At 47.4% G+C, this 16,322-nt stretch overlaps 1 protein-coding gene and 1 long non-coding RNA gene across 2 annotated transcripts in view; one reads left to right on the forward strand and one right to left on the reverse strand.

Annotated features, from left to right (window-relative positions):
• The window catches only part of LOC309342399, a 157,119-nt gene that overhangs the window by 92,803 nt on the left and 47,994 nt on the right, over positions 1-16,322 (forward strand). The window lies entirely within an intron of this gene.
• LOC309342208 (cytochrome P450 2J2-like) overlaps positions 1-16,322 on the reverse strand; it is a 45,340-nt gene that overhangs the window by 2,752 nt on the left and 26,266 nt on the right. Inside the window, exons 7-8 of the mRNA XM_081862602.1 lie at positions 4,551-4,738; positions 3,976-4,117 (exon numbers count right to left, since the gene is read on the reverse strand). Coding sequence (XP_081718728.1) covers positions 3,976-4,117; positions 4,551-4,738 — 330 coding nt within the window. The remainder of the gene's footprint in view (positions 1-3,975; positions 4,118-4,550; positions 4,739-16,322) is intronic.

Genomic DNA, 16,322 nt, shown 5'->3' on the forward strand with positions numbered 1-16,322 from the left:
TTGAGCATAAGCCTAATGCTCTCATACCTCACTGTGGGTGAGTAGGTCTCGTGATAGTCTTCACCTGGTACTTGTGCAAAACCTCTGGCTACCAATCTGGCTTTGTGTCTGACTATCTTGCCATTTTGATCAGTCTTCGCTTTGAAGACCCATTTGCTTCCAAGCAGTTTCATTCCTGGAACTACTGGAACTAGGTCCCATGTTTTGTTCCTTTCCAAGGAATCAAGCTCAGCCTTTATTGCATTTAACCATGGCTCAGCTTCCTTTGAATCCAAATCCTGGATTTCTTGGAAACTTGAAGGTTCATATACCTTCTTGGAGCTTTTAACAGCTGTTACTGCTATCTTAGCAAATTCATCAGCAAATCTCTTTGGAGGTCTGCCTTTTGTGGCTCTTTGTGACCTGCGAATTAGCCGTAGGTCTTCAATACTCTCCTCTTCCTTCTTAGGAGAAAAGTGACCTATTGTGAACAATGGTTCCTCCAATTCTTGATCAGAGCTTTCAGAGGGTCACATAGAGGCTTTCGCACTCTTGAAATCCTCTGAATCACCCGATTCAGTTTCAGACTCAGAATCAGAACCTTCATCAGTGGGTGTGGGTTGTTGTGGTTGCTTTTGACTATCCTCAGTCTCATCACTGTCATCAGGATAACATTGGAAAATTCCCACATTCTCCCCCCACTTGGCATTGTACTCAACACTTCTTGTGAGCTTAATTGCCTTTGAGTCAGTCATCATTATTCTGTAAGACCCTTTCTGATAACCTAGAAAGATACCATGCAATCCACGCTTGTCTAACTTGGAGTTTTGTGGTGAGTGAACCCACATGTCAGAACCAAAAATTTTCATGTGTTTGATGTATGGCTTTTTGCCAAACATCTTCTCATACGGGGTACAACCAATCGCTGAAGATAACCTGCGATTATAACTGTAAGTGAAACATGAGAGAGCTTCGGCCCAATAACTCTCTGGAAGATTGGCATCATGCAGCAAGGTTTTTAACCCTTGAAGCAATGTCTGGTTTGCTCGTTCCGCAAGTCCATTCTGCCATGGCGAGCGAGGACTAGACAAATCGTGTTGAATTCCTTTCTCAGTCAGAAAAGCTCCAAACTGCTGAGAAGTGAATCCCCCCCCGCAATCAGTGAAAAGAATTTTTATCTTCTTACCATGCACATTTTCCAACCAAGCACAGAATTCCTTGAACCTAGGAAAAGCCTCTGATTTCTGCTTAAGATTGTACACATAAATATACCTGGAAAATGCATCAATGAGAACCATGAAGTACCTGTTTCCACCCAAAGAGGGTGCTAGTGATCCAACCAAATCAGCATGAACAACCTGGTATGGTTCTGTAGCTTGCCTACTAGACACCTTACCTTTCGCAGCCATTTTTACCTTTTTTGCTGCGCATGCCTTGCACTTCATGTGGTACCTGCAGGGTTTAATAGTCATACCTTCAACCAAGGCAGGCATTTTAGATACTGCCTCAAAATGCAAATGACCAAATTTTCGATGAAAATCATGAATACATTCTGTATGCAAACCTTTGTTAGAACCTGCAGTGCAACAAGTGTCATCCTGCACAACATCATCAAAATACAAAACATATAAACGATCAACATATTCAGCATACAATACATAATCATTTTTCTTTGTGATGATGCACCTTTTGTTCTTAAAGGAAACGTCAATATTCCGCTTATTCAGCTGTCCAACGCTGAGCAGATTATGTTTGGCATCCGGCACATAAAGTACATTCTGTATCAATAAGTCCAAACTGTGAAGAACAACAGTTCCGTAGCCTTTACTGGGGATTGTGTGGTCATCCGCCTGGTGAATCGCACCTTCCTGCGGTGTAAAAGACACAAACAGTCGCTTATCGTTGCACATGTGATGCGTCGCCGCTGAATCAACAACGAAGAAAGATCTAGACATCTTCTGGACCTCTGCAACTTTTGGAGTGAAGCGTGAGACCATTGCGTTGGGCTGCGTTGTCCTGGACACTGGACCTTTGCCTTTGCTCTGGCCTCTTCCACGCGATGAGCTTTCGCTGCGCTGCTCTGTCTTGGCCCTGGGATATTTGCATTCCCTCTTCATATGGCCTAGACGTCCACACGAGTAGCATTTCACTGCCTTCAAAGCTTTGGCGCCATCTGGTGGTTCCACTGCACTATGGGATGACGTCTGTGAAGTCTCCCCCTTGCCCATGCAGCTAGCACCCTGGCGATCTGCTTCATTCAGAATCACGGCAGTAACATAGTCCACTGTCAGCTGAGCAGTAGGCTGTACAGCAATCTGAGTCGCAACAGACTCCCAACCTGAACCCAAAGATTGTAGTATCATGAAGGAATACACAGCCTCTGGAAAGTTGAGTCCTCTCTGTTGCAGCTCATGTCTCAGATTCTGCATCTCCATCAGATGTATACGCACATCTCCACCTTCAGCAAGAGCCATATTATGCAGCTTGTTAAAGTAAAACATAGTGGATCCAGCTTCTGTCCTCAAGTGAGCCTCTCTCAAAGCATCCCAAATTTGTCTGGCTGAGGTCTTATCACGCAACAGACAGAGCTCTTCTGGGGATACTATCAATGTAAGAGTTCCCCTTGCTTTGGAATCTTTAGCTTGCCATGCATCTGTAACTGGAGCTGGGGGGGTGTCTGTAATAACTTCAAACAGACCCTCTTTCCGCAGAATAGCCTCTGCATAGAGAACCCAGTCCGCATAGTTTTTCTTATTGAGCTTAGGAATTCCACAAGCATCCTGAAGGGCCATCATGACTCTGGCATTAGCCTTCTGCGTCATCTCTGCTGCTTTAAATCATGCTGCGTCATTATTTTCTGCAGCTGCTTTAGTCCAAAAGCACTTTTAAAAGTTACTTTCGATTTCCCCAGCATAGGAGCTTGTTCCTTTGAGCCCGGCAAAACGGCCTTAAAAGTTCAAAGTCCAGCCATAAAGCCATTAATTAGAAGCTGGCAGGCTGCCCGGAGCAGTAGCACATACCTCATCAATCATCTTGACGCGCAGAGCAGATTCCGTTCCGATCTGTCCCTCTGCATTCCGATCCTTTGCCGGCACTCCGATTCGACTTCTGGAGCCCATAACCATGTATTGTTGATATGCAGTGTCCCGTGCACAGCGGAATGATGAGGAATACGTGCACATACTCTAAGTTGCTTTATTTACCTTTCAAAGCTGGTAGATTACAGAAAAACATCTTGCCTCTGCCGGAGCAGAGAAAAGCATCCTCTCTCCTCTAAAGCACGGAGAGAACAACACACACTGAACTGCAAAGAACAGTGAAAAACAGGAAACCAGTGTACGTCACATCCAGTCTCCTTTCCCGTGGGAAAACCCAACAGCACAGACTGTGGAATGTAAACATTGTCTTCTGACAAGCATTTCGCTGCACAGTGAAGAGAGCAGAAACCAACAATGCCTGGCTCCTGACACAGAGGGTGCAAAAATATTCCTTGGTTCTTTGAAAATTGAAACCTGAACATACACGAACCTCCTTTACAGTTCAGAGTGCAAGAAGTACGGAAGTGGGATAGTTTAACTGCAGACTCAGTTCTGAGTATAGTTTCATAGCAGGCTAAATTACATTCCATGAAAAGAGGTGGGGGAGCTTTAGACTTGTCATCTGAAAAGAAGTTGGATGCATCAAGCAGTGACGTGTGACAGGGAGCAACCCTGATGCTGGCAGTGTTACTTCTCTCAGGGACAGGGCAATGGGGTGGCAAGTGTGAAGTGTGAACCCCATAAGGGTTTGGGTACCTGTGAGTCCAAATCAGCCACCCAGAAATCCCCTAAATTATCAACAGCCTTGCCCCATCCTGCTGACCAGCAGTGCCACTCCTGCCAAGGGGATATTGCATTCATTCTGCCCTACTCTCTTGCTGATGATGATGTCATTTCCTGGAAGCCAACCAATAAGCATGTCTATAGACCACAACTCAGCTTGGACTTTTGCATTCACCTGCACCAAATGGCAGATATTCTTCTCTGTCCACAAATTGTCCATTCTTGTCCAAGAAATGATTCGGGTTGAACTCTGCAGGAGTCTCCCATCGTGTTGGATCAAGAAGAACAGAGCGCAGATCAAAAAGAATGGCAGTCCCCTGCAAATAAGAAAGAATTAACTTTGAATGCATTCATATCAACACATTCCAGGATTCTCCCTCACTGTCCCAGGACGAATCTTTGCAGAGTTAAAACTGAATGGAGTTTTGGGGGGACAGGTGGGTATTTAACAATGGCCATATTCATCCTCAACTTTTTCCTATTTTAAAAAATATTTCTATACAAGCAGAAACACAGCAGGGCCTCTCCCAACACCTGTTTCAAAAAGGCCTCGCTGAGACCTTTGGCCACTGCATGCTCCTCTGAGGTGCCACATGGCCCTAGGAATAGCACTAGTGAAACATGTCTGCAGGTGGAACTCCTGTTTTAGACTACACAGGAAGTTCCTGCATGGCTGGGGGCATCTCTGAATATGCAACCTACTCATAGACTCTTGGGATACAGGCGTGCAGTTGTATCACTCATCTTTACCTTGGGAAAGAGAAAACCACGCATCTTCACATCCTTTGTACATTGCCTAGGAACCCCCATAAATAAGGCATATTTAAAGCGCTGCATTTCATGAATCACAGCATTGGTGTAGGGCAGTTTCTTCTTATCTTGATAGCAGATTGTGTTAGAAGAACCTAAAACATCTTCTATCTCCTTGTGGACTTTATCTGAAGAAAATTACAGAAACAGAAGTTTTATTTTGAATATATGTCAGGGAATTGGAGGCTGAGAAGGGGGAGAGAATGGGGACTTACAGAGATAAGCCTCTGCTGCTTAGCAGCTGTACTTCCTCGGACGAGGAGGGTGACGAAGGGCTGTCAGGAAGCAATGAATCAGAGAGGGGGGAGCCACTTCCGGGGCCCAGCCACTCTCGTAACAGAGGAAGGAAGGGAGTTGGGTTCAGGAAGTGGATTTGCTGGAAGAAAATGAAAGCTGATTCAGTCTCTGCAACCCGACTCACCATGATGCAGGCTGACTTTCAGAGCTCTTTGTACATAGCAAGAAGAAACCAATAAATCATGTAAATATGGCTGGATTCCCGGACTCTTATTTCTGCTAGCACTCACCAATCATCCCTGACAGCTTGCAGAGACTCAGTTGCCAGGTGCTAGCAGGAGAGAAGAGATAAGAGCAATGGAGGAGCAACTGGCTGATTTACAGCGATGCAACGCCTGTCTGGAGGCTTGGGCGGAGGAACTGCGTATCAGATTGGAGGAGAGTCGAGCGCATCAGAGAAGCGAGAGGGGACCTGCTGGGAAGAAGAATGCCGATGCTGGTGGGTAAATTTAACGGGGACCCTCAAGAATATTTGGGATTTAAAATGGAGATGAAATATGCCCTAGAACTGCAGGGGGCTGATTTTGCTAACGATGCACAGAAAATTGCTTTTTTAATTAACCACTTATCAGGTCAGCTAGAGATTGGGTCAGGCCACTGATAGCAGCTAATAACGATGCTCTTCAGGACTTGGCAAAGTTCTTTGAGGCGATGGACATTATGTTTACACATGAGAGTCAAGTTGATATGACTCAGCAGGAGCTCTTGGCTTTGAAGCAAGGGAGTTTGACTGTGCACAGTTACTGGTTCCAGTTCGCCATGCTGGTCCACAAGCTCGGGTGGGATTTGAGTTCAGAACCAGTGCAGGCTCTGTTTAAGGCTGCACTGAATTCTGAAGTGAAATATAAGCTTGCCAGAGGGCCTCGACCCCAAGATATGGACGCACTAACCAAGGCTGCTTTAGCAGTGGGTCTCAGACAGGAGGCTCATTTGCTAGAGAGAAAACAGAGCAGAGGGCGGCGTTTCCATGGAGATTGCATTCTTGAGATGCCGGCAGAGGCTACTGAAGGTCAGAGTCAGCCAGAGCCCATGGAAATTGACTCAGCCCGCGTGTGGGAACATTCAAAGGCCCAACTGGCAAGCAAGAAGGAGGGAAAGGACTGGCAGGCGGCCAATAAATGTTTTTTATGCCAGAAGCCAGGACACTTTGCCAGAGTGTGTCCGGAGCGTCGTAACTGGCAGGGAATGGTGGGGGCTACGCCACAGGGAGAAGAGGAAGTGCCCCAGGTGCAGGGAAATGGGAGGGCCTGGCTGGTGGTGAACCGGGGCAACAGCCAGGCAGCAGCAGCGAAGAGCACTGACCAGGGCACCCCAAACCGGGCATAGTGGTGAGGGTGTTGCTGGAGCTCCCAAATGGCCATGCGATGGAGGTCCACACTCTAGTGGACTCAGGAGCCAGTGCCAATTTCTTCAGCAGGGACTTTGCTGCACAGCACCAATTGCACCTTCGGCCTTTGGATTTTCCTCTGCAAGTGACCACTATTGATGGAAGGGAACTTTTGGGAGGGGAGGTGACCCATCAGACTCCTCCCATGAGGATGCGGATTTCCACACACTCCGAGACCATCACTTTCCACATAGCCCCGTTGGCTGGTCCGCCCATTATTCTGGGTATGAGTTGGTTGGCCTTACACGATCCGGTGGTTTTCTGGCACCAGCGGTCCCTGACTTTCAGGTGGGCACACTGTTTGGAGAATTGCCTGGGAGTAGGGGAACCTCGGGTCAGGGGGGCCAAGATGGCGGCAACATGCATAGGAAGGAAAGGCGGAATCCCTCCGCAATACTGAGACTTGGAGGAAGTGTTCAGTGAGAGGGAGGCCAACACGTTACCACCGCACCAGCCATACAATTGCCAGATTAACCTGGTCCCGGGGGCCAAGCTGCCAGTGGGGAAGCTGAATTCCATGTCTGATCAAGAGATGCGGGAGTTGAAAGACTTCATTGACAAAAACTTAAAAAGGGGATTCATCAGGGAATCCAAAACTGTGGGTGGCAGCACGGTGTTCTTTGTGGACAAGAAAGCTACGAGCGAGAAGAGACTTGTAGTGGATTTCAGAATGCTCAACTCCTTGACAGAACCCGTGGCCTTCCCCATGCCGAGAATCGACAACGTTTTGGCGAGAGTGCGGAAAGGGAACATTTTTACTAAGCTGGACCTCCGGGGGGTGTACATGTTAGTTTCTGTTTCTCTCACTGAGCAGCTGCTTGTAATCACAAGACTATGTTTTCATTCCACAGTGCAGATACTGTTGGATTCCCACGGGAAAAGGAGATGGGATGTGACATTCACTGGTTTCCGGTTTCCTTTGTTCTGTCGTTTATTTGTCAGAGTTACTCTCTGCTTCTCACAGAGACAAGATGTATATTTGTATGCTCTCAGCATAGCTTAGTAATAAAGCATAGCAATGTAGCACCATACCTGCCTCATCCTTTCGTTGCGGACTCTGGGAATACTCTGCTGGGCTCAAGCCAAGATGAGCCATATCAGCTCGGAGGATCGGAGCTGAATTTAACTGACAGTACAATCTCATCAGGGTGCGAGAGGGCAACGAGACGAGTGGAAAACCACCATGTTTACCCCGCTGGGGGCGTTCGAATATCTCGTCATGCCTTTCGGCTTGCAATGTGGAAGCCTGTGCTTCCAGGCTTTCATGCACCATGTGCTGGGGCTGCTGCTGTATCGTAACTGCATTTGTTTTTTGGATGATATGCTAGTGTTTTCTGACAACGAAAGGCAGCACGTGAAGGACGTGTGGGAAGTCTTGAGCAAGCTAAAGGAGCATTGCCTGTGGGTGAAGCTGGAGAAGTGCCAGTTCCACACGAAGGAGGTCGAGTTCCTGGGCTACAGGTTGTCAGATAAAGGCCTGGTGATGGATCCTGAGAAGGTGAAGGCTGTGGTGGAATGGAAAAGCCCGAAGACCAGGAAGGATGTTCAACGATTCCTGGGTTTCAGCAACTTCTACAGGAAGTTCATCAAAAACTTTGCGCAGTTGACGGCGCCCATAACGGACTGCCTTCGTGGGAAGAAGAAGTTTATGTGGACTGAAGTGGCGCAAGAGGGATTTGAGAGGCTTAAGAAGGTTTTTGCATCAGAGGAGCAGCTACTGCACATCAACCCCGACCTGCCGCTGCGGGTGGAAACTGATGTGTCTGACCAGGCCATCAGAGCGGTACTGATGCAGCAAGATGGCAAGGGGGATTGGCGGCCATGTGCCTTTTTCTCCCGGAAGCTGAAGAAGTCGGAGCTAAACTACAGTATTTACGACAAAGAATTGCTTGCTATTGTGGCTGCGTTCAAGCAATGGAGACACTTCCTGGTTGGTGCGAGGCACCAGATACAGGTGTGCACGGATCACAAGAACCTGCAGTACTGGTGCACGGCACGTGTGCTGTGCCAAAGGCAGATACGCTGGGCAGAGTTTTTTGCCAACTTCAATTTTAGGATTTAGTATGTGCCAGGGGAGGAGAACGTGAGGGCGGATGCGCTGTCTCGCAAACCAGAGTACCTGGCGGAAGAAGGACCTCCTGTAGCCAGGCTCATGTTTCCCAAGAAAAGGTGGACTTGGGGGGGGGGATTTGTAAAGGACGATGAACTGATGCAGTTGATCAGAGACGATGCCTTTGCACGGCAGAAGATGGACGAGCTAAGGGAAAAGGGGGGAGCTGAGGGAGGTTTTGAGGAAAATGGGGCTTCTGTTCTATCAGGGGGCATTGTATATTCCAGGTGAATCCCTAAGGGCCAGAGTCCTCAAGCAACTTCACGACAGCTCCACAGCAGGACATTTTGGGCAACACAAAACCATGTTGTTGGTTACTAGGGAATTTTGGTGGCCTAAAGTGAGGGAGGACGTGAGGGAATATGTAAGAGGGTGTGACACCTGCCAGAGGGCCAAAGGGGAGAGGGCTGCTCCAGTAGGGTTATTGGAGTCTTTGCCCACACCAGGGAGGCCATGGGAGGTGGTATCAGTAGATTTCATCACTGACCTGCCCAGGTCCAAGGGGAAAACAGCAGTCATGGTGGTGGTGGATCTCCTAACCAAGATGTGTCATTTTGTGGCGTGCTCACATGCAGTGACGGCAGAGGAAACAGCCAAACTGTTCATAGAGCATGTGTTTAGGTTGCATGGGTCCCTTCTAAGGTGATTTCGGACAAGGGGACCCAATTCACCTCATGGTTTTGGCGCAAGCTCATGAGTTTGTTGTAAGTAGAGGTGAGCTTCACGACAGCGAGGCACCCCAAAACCAATGGGCAGGCGGAGAGAGCAAATGCTGTCTTGCAACAGTATTTGCGGTGTTATGTCAGTCAGAGACAGAACGGCTGGGTGGACAAATTCACACTGGCAGAGTTTGCTTACAATAACGCGGAGAACGTATCCACAGGGATGACTCCTTTCTTCGCCAATCATGGGTGTCACCCTAGGGCTTTCCCAGGAAGGGGGGAGGAGTCGTGGAGTGTGCCTGCCGCAGAACAGTTTGCAGAGGAAATGGAGGCGATTCATCAACAGCTCCAGTTGAATTTGGAAAGGGCCAAAGTAGTATACAAAAGGGAGGCAGACAAGCATAGGAGACCAGGGGAGGTCATCCAGGTTGGGGACAGAGTGTGCATCCGGCAGGGTAGAGGGGAAGGGGCGGTTCCATCGCCCGAAATAGAGGAAAGGGAGCAATGCAATGAGATGACTGAAATACTGGACTCTCGTTGGAACGGGGAGCAACTAGAGTATCTAGTGGCTTGGGAAGGGGTGCCCAGTTCAGAAAACATATGGGTTCCAGAAGGTTGCATCACTGAGCAGTATCTGGTGGAGGAGTTCCATGATTTATTTCCTGAAAAACCAAAACCCCCGGGTAAGTTCTTTAAACAGGTGTTTGGGCCGACGGATGATGAAGAGGACTTCGAGGGTTTCCCATCGGACAATGGGAGGGGGGAGAAGTTGGTGGAAACGGCTGGGGAAAAGGACATCTCAAGGATCGCTGGGAAACTGCAGGTGTGTGGGAGGGCTGGAGGGACATTTTTGAGGATACAGAAGATGAGGGTGACATTTTCCTAGATTTCCCTCCCGCGACTCCTGATATGGGTGAAACGGGAGCAGCCGTCTGAGGATGAGAGGGGGCCTTTGGGGAGGGGGTGGATGTCAGGGAATTGGAGGCTGAGAAGGGGGAGAGAATGGGGACTTACAGAAGAAGAGAAGAAGAAGAGTTTGGATTTGATATCCCGCCTTTCACTCCCTTTAAGGAGTCTCAAAGCGGCTAACATTCTCCTTTCCCTTCCTCCCCCACAACAAACACTCTGTGAGGTGAGTGGGGCTGAGAGACTTCAGAGAAGTGTGACTAGCCCAAGGTCACCCAGCAGCTGCATGTGGAGGAGCGGGGAATCGAACCCGGTTCACCAGATTACGAATCTACTGCTCTTAACCACTACACCACACTGGCTCTGTTGCTTAGCAGCTGTACTTCCTTGGATGAGGAGGGTGACGAAGGGCTGTCAGGAAGCAATGAATCAGAGAGGGGGGAGCCACTTCCGGGATCTCGTAACAGAGGAAGGAAGGGGGTTGGGTTCAGGAAGTGGATTTGCTGGAAGAAAACAAAAGCTGATTCAGTCTCTGCAACTGACTCACCATGATGCAGGCTGACTCTCAGAGCTCTTTGTACATAGCAAGAAGAAACCAATAAATCTTGTAAATATGGCTGAATTCCCAGACTCTTATCTCTGCTAGCATTCACCAATCATCCCTGACAATATATATACTTCATTCTCCCCCCAGTACTCGGCGTGGACAGTGTTAAAGGGCTAGAGCGATAGCCAGAAGATCAAATGGAAAACAGATAATACAAATTCTTCTTTTGTCTTTGCGCTCCAGTACTCAAGGGGTGGTGGTGGAAATGAATTGCTGAGAGGAGAATCACATTATTCTGTTCTTTGATTTTTTTTAACTCTGGGAGGAGTGCGGTTTGCCACCCAATTTTGTCTTCCTCTTTTCCCTCTGGAAGTGTGTCCCAGTGATTTCCTGCGTTTATTCCCAAGTAAGCAAACTTTAGATACAACCCAGTAAGTTTTGCTAATAGGAGAGGAAAATACATATTCCCCCACAATGCAGTTTTAGCAGTTTCTATTGTGTCTCTAGACTCATCCTCTCCTGTGTATTCTTCTGCTTATTTTTTTTAAGCACCAACCACTTGTCTTCTGAACACGCTGCACTCCCTTCATCACTGAGTTGCCCTTTTGAGTTAATTCTCTAGTTCTGTGATGGCATCTGTGCATGTGACAAGAAGAGCATTGTACATGTTTCCATGCTACATTCACACATTACACTTCATGCTGTTTCATTCATGCATGCCGTTCAAACTAAGATTGAATGGTGCTTTTTTCCATTGCCAGATGAGAAGGACACTTTTCAGAAAGCTTTTCACTGTGACTCCAGTAACCCTTTATGGGCAGTGGATTTGGCCCCTATTGGATCTGATGTGATATTATAGATTGCTGAGAGAGAGAGAGAGAGAGAGAGAGAGAGAGAGAGAAGACGGTGGTCCAGGGCTCCTGTCAATACCCCCCTAGATACACCCCAAAAATTTTTAAGCCAGTAGCACAAGTTCAACATGAGTCAAAAGTACGATGCAGCAGCAAAAAAGACCAATACTATTCTAGGCTGCATCAGCAGAAGTAATGTTGTTGTTGTTGTTAATTGCATTTATATACCGCCCTATACCTGGGTGTCTCAGGGTAGTTCACAGAATAAGAAGTATAGGGAAGTCATAGTCCTACTCTCTTCTGCCTTGGTGAGACCACACTTGGAGTTCTGTGTGCAGTTCTGGGTACCCAAATTTAAAAAGGAAATTGACAAATTGGAACGTGTGCAGAGGAAGGCAACCAAGATGATCAAGGATCTAGAAACCAAGAAACAGTTGAGGGAGCTGGGTAAGTGTAGCCTAGAGAAGAGGAGCGGAGAGATGATAGCCATCTTCAAATACTTTAAGGGCCATCACATGGAAGACGGAGCAAGCTTGTTTTCTCCTGCTTCAGAGGGTAGGACTCGAACCCATGGTTTCACGTTACAAGTAAAGAGATTCCACTAAACATCAGGAAGAACTTTCTGACAGCAAGAGATGTTAGACAGTGGAACAGTCTCCCTCAGGAAATGGTGGGCTCTCCTTCCTTGGAGGTTTTTGAGCAGAGGCTGGATGTCCATCTGTCCTGGATGCTTTAGTTGAGATTCTTGCATTGCGGGGGTTGGACTAGATGACCCTACGGTCTAGTCTGTGGCTGAGGCATTGCTTTTGGTAACATAGGGAGCTGCCTCATGCCTAGGGGTGTCCCGCTTTCTTGGGGGGGGTGGCTCTCTTTGACAGATTTCCATTTCAATGTTGGGGGGGTTGACAAAAAAAAATATCTGCACCGGGTACCTCTTGACCTTGCTATGCCACTGGTTCTTGGTATGGCAAGAGAATGTTCTCTCAACGTCCAAAGCATTCAGAGAGAAAGGAAGAAGTAACCCTTGATACATTATAAAAACATTATAAAAACTGAATGTGCTTCGTAAAGAAGAATGAACCTGGTAACGTGAAAGACAGAAGGGGATATATATGGTCCTGGCTGAATATTGGGAGGGGGTATATTAAGGATACCATTTTAAAGTTTCACAGGCATAAGGTTCACTCTTCCTCCAGTACTTAGTAGGGATAGTGTTAAGGGCGGCAGAGCAGTCTCAGAAAATGGATATTGTCAAGCTTTTCTTGTCTTTTCTTTCTTTTCTTTTCCTTTCCTTTTCTTTCTTTTTTTTTCTTAAAGGAACAGCATAACAAAGAAGACAAAGAGCCTTCTTGAATGATTCTGAGGATTGTGAAGTTTGGAGAGAATGCTGGGGTTAAAAAAGATTATATAATTACCAATTCCTTCCAGTAGCACCTTAAAGACCAACTAAGTCAGTTCTTGGTATGAGCTTTCGTGTGCATGCACACTTCTTCAGATACACTGAAACAGAAGTTTCCAGACCCTTCTATATAGTGAGAAGGTGGGGAGGGGTATTACTCAGAAGGGTGGTGGGAATGGGTGATTGGCAGATAGCTGTGATGAGCCTGTTGACGACTCTTAACGACTGCAATAGGTCTTACAGGAAAAAGCAAGGGGTGAAAAGGTGAAAAATGGCTTTGTCATGTATAATGAGATAAGAATCCAAGGTCTTTGTTCAGACCAGGTTTCTCCATGGTTTTAAGTTTGGTGATAAGTTGTAATTCAGCAGCTTCTCTTTCCAGTCTATTTCTGAAATTCCTTTGTAGTAAAACAGCTACTTTGAGATCTTGTATAGAATGTCCTGGGAGATTGAAGTGTTCTCCTACTGGTTTCTCTGTCTTGTGATTCCTGATGTCCGATTTATGTCCGTTTATTCTTTGGCGTAAGGTCTGGCCTGTTTGTCCAATATAGAGAGCTGAAGGACACTGTTGGCATTTTATGGCATACACAATGTTAGACGATGAGCAATTAAATAGTCCCGAGATGGTATGTGTGATGTTGTTGGGGCCAGTAATGGTGTTGTCCGGGTGTATGTGGCAGCAAAGTTGGCATCTGGGTTTATTGCAGGCTCTGGTGCCAGTGTCCGTGTTAGGTCTGGTTGTAGTATTATTGTGGGTTAGGAGTTGTTTAAGACTGGGTGGCTGTCTGTAGGCAATGAAAGGTCTTCCTCCCAGAGCTTGAGAAAGAGAACTGTCATTGTCCAGGAGAGGTTGCAGATCTCTGATGATGCGTTGTACTGTTTTAACTTGGGAGCTGTATGTGATGACTAGAGGTGTTCTGTTATTTTCTTTTTTGGGTCTGTCTTGCAGCAAGTTCTCTCTGGGTATCAGTCTGGCTCTGTTGATCTGTTGTCTAACTTCATCTGTTGGGTATTTTAGTTCTAAAAAGGTTTGCTGTAGATCTCTTAGGTGAGAGTCTCTGTCTGTAGAATTGGAACAGATGCGGCTGTAACGTAGTGCCTGGCTATATACAATGGACTGTTTGGTATGTTTGGGATGGTAGCTAGAGGCATGTAGATATGTTTGTTGGTCAGTTGGTTTACGGTATAAGGTGGTGTCTATGTGCCCATCCTGTATTTTTATAGTAGTGTCCAAATAATGTATTTCTTGCATAGACTGATTCATTGTTAGGTTGATTGTGGGGTGAAAATCATTGAATTTCTGGTGGAAGGTGTTCAGGGTCTGTTGACCATGTGTCCAGATGATAAAAATATAGTCAATGTATCGCAGGTACAAGAGAGGTTTGAGTGGGTAGGAGTTTAGGAAACGTTGTTCTAAATCTGCCATGAAGATGTTGGCATACTGTGGGGCCATGCGGGTGCCCATTGCTGTGCCGCTGATCTGAAGGAACAGGTCATCACCGAATTTGAAGTTGTTGTGGGTAAGGACAAATTGGCAGAGTTTGGTGGCAAAGTCCGCTGTGGTTTTATCTGAAATGGTGTTCCTTATAGCTTGTAAACCATCGTTGTGTGGGATGTTGGTATACAGAGATTCCACATCCATAGTAGCTAGTATAGTATTGTTGGGAAGATTATTTAAAGATTGTATTTTCCTCAGAAAATCTGTGGTGTCACATACATAGCTGGGAGCACTGATGGCATATGGTTTCAGAACAGAGTCCATATAACCGGAGACACCCACTGTAATAGTGCCAATACCTGAAATGATGGGGCGTCCTGGATTGCCTGGTTTGTGTATTTTAGGTAGAAGATAGAAAGTTCCTGGTCGCGGTTCTGTTGGTGTGTTAGTGAGGATTGTGAGAGTTCAGAACTTAACTGGTTAAGTGTTCTGAGATGTGCGTCACTTTCTGACGTCAGCTATGGAAGCTGGGAGGAGTCTGGGAGGAGACTGTACTTTCTGTTGTTCTCTCTGTGTGTCTTGAGAGAGATGGCTGCAAGCAGCGATGGGCTGAAATGTTTCAATAAAGAGCTGTAAATAGACAAACCTGTCTGTGTATGCTTGCATGGAGAAAAAGGAGAAAAAGACTGCTTTACACCGCTGTATGCTACTCTGCGAAGCCGTGGCTAAAGAGACAGCAGAATTTGTTGCGCAGCTGAGAAGGAAGTGTGCCGGACGCTGTAAATGACTGATTGGGATCGTAAAGCTATCAGAGGCCACGGCTCAACGATCAAGCTCCAAAGATCGTTATCTCTGACAGGTTATGGAAGGTCAGTAAACGCTCGTAAAACAGTCGGCTTTGAGCTACTGGAATGCTTTGAAGCTAGCCGGAGGTTGGAAGCTGCATTCCGTGAGTCTAGCCTGATGCCAGAAAGCAGAGGGAGTTTTTGCCTGCTTCCGAGAGGCAAGAGAGCTGCTGAGAGACAGAGCTAAACGCTGGGAGCAGCTGAAATCGTTCCTCCACGGAAGGGAGAGCCGGAGCAGCTGGGCCGTTTCTCCACGTACAGGAGCCGGAATCAGCTGGTACTGAGTAAGTACAGCTTGTGGGGCACCTTGGGAGAACGGGAGAAAATGGCAGAGAGCCAGGATATGCTGGTGGAGAAGCTCACTTTAAAAAGTTGGGCAACCTGGAGCAGAAGAATAAGGGGCTGGTTCCTGGTCCATGGGCTTTGGGAAGGAAGCCAGAGGGAGCCAAAAGCACCACCCCTTAGCTGGGAAGACGGCCAGCAGAAAAAGCAACAAGAGCTGGATATGCTCAGAGCATGCGTTCATGCATCGCTGAAGCCTCATTTGGAGGGTGTACAGTCAGCAAGGGCTGCCTGGGATGTGCTGAAGGGCTTGTGTGAAGCTTCAGCAGAAGGCCAGAGCCCTGGAGACGCTGGACTGGCAGGCCCATTTCCCGATGTATCGGCCTCTAGGAGCGCTGGTGAGCAGATCGGGGGGGCGAAGAGTTCCAAAGGCAAGTTTAAGAAACTTTCCACAGGAACTGCTGAAGCGAAGAGGAGCTTCAAGGGGGGCCAGGCTGGTGAGAGGCGCCGTTCCAGGAGAAGGAAGGCCAGGCCAGCTGGGAGGAGCCCCGGGCAGTGTTTTTCCACTGGAGTTCAACATCTGCGTGGCAGTTGCCCCCACCGGAGCACACAGGCACGGCAGGATGTTGTGAAGGACACTTCTCATGGGAACCAGGCGGGTTTCCATGGCAACAAGCCTGGCCAGGCAGGCAGGCGTGGGATTGAGTCCGGCCGTCGTGGTAAACAACAGGAAGAGTCTTATCAAGTCACTGCGAGCATGGCTTTGTTTGAGAACAGCTGTGTGGAAAATTCCAAGCTGAGCTTTGTCATTGACTCTGCAGCTAACTGCAACATGGTTCCAGAGACCCCTGCAGTCGAGATGTGGAATTGCACGGCAGTTCCAAAAGGACAGGGACAGACTGTTAAGTTTGCAAATGGACAAAGAGCTAAAGTTTATAAGTTTGCTAATGCCTATTTTTCTGTTTTGCAGGAACAGATGGATTTTTGT

This window comes from Podarcis erhardii (assembly GCF_964252035.2).
Source record: "Podarcis erhardii genome assembly, chromosome: 5".
Lineage (NCBI taxonomy): Eukaryota > Metazoa > Chordata > Lepidosauria > Squamata > Lacertidae > Podarcis > Podarcis erhardii.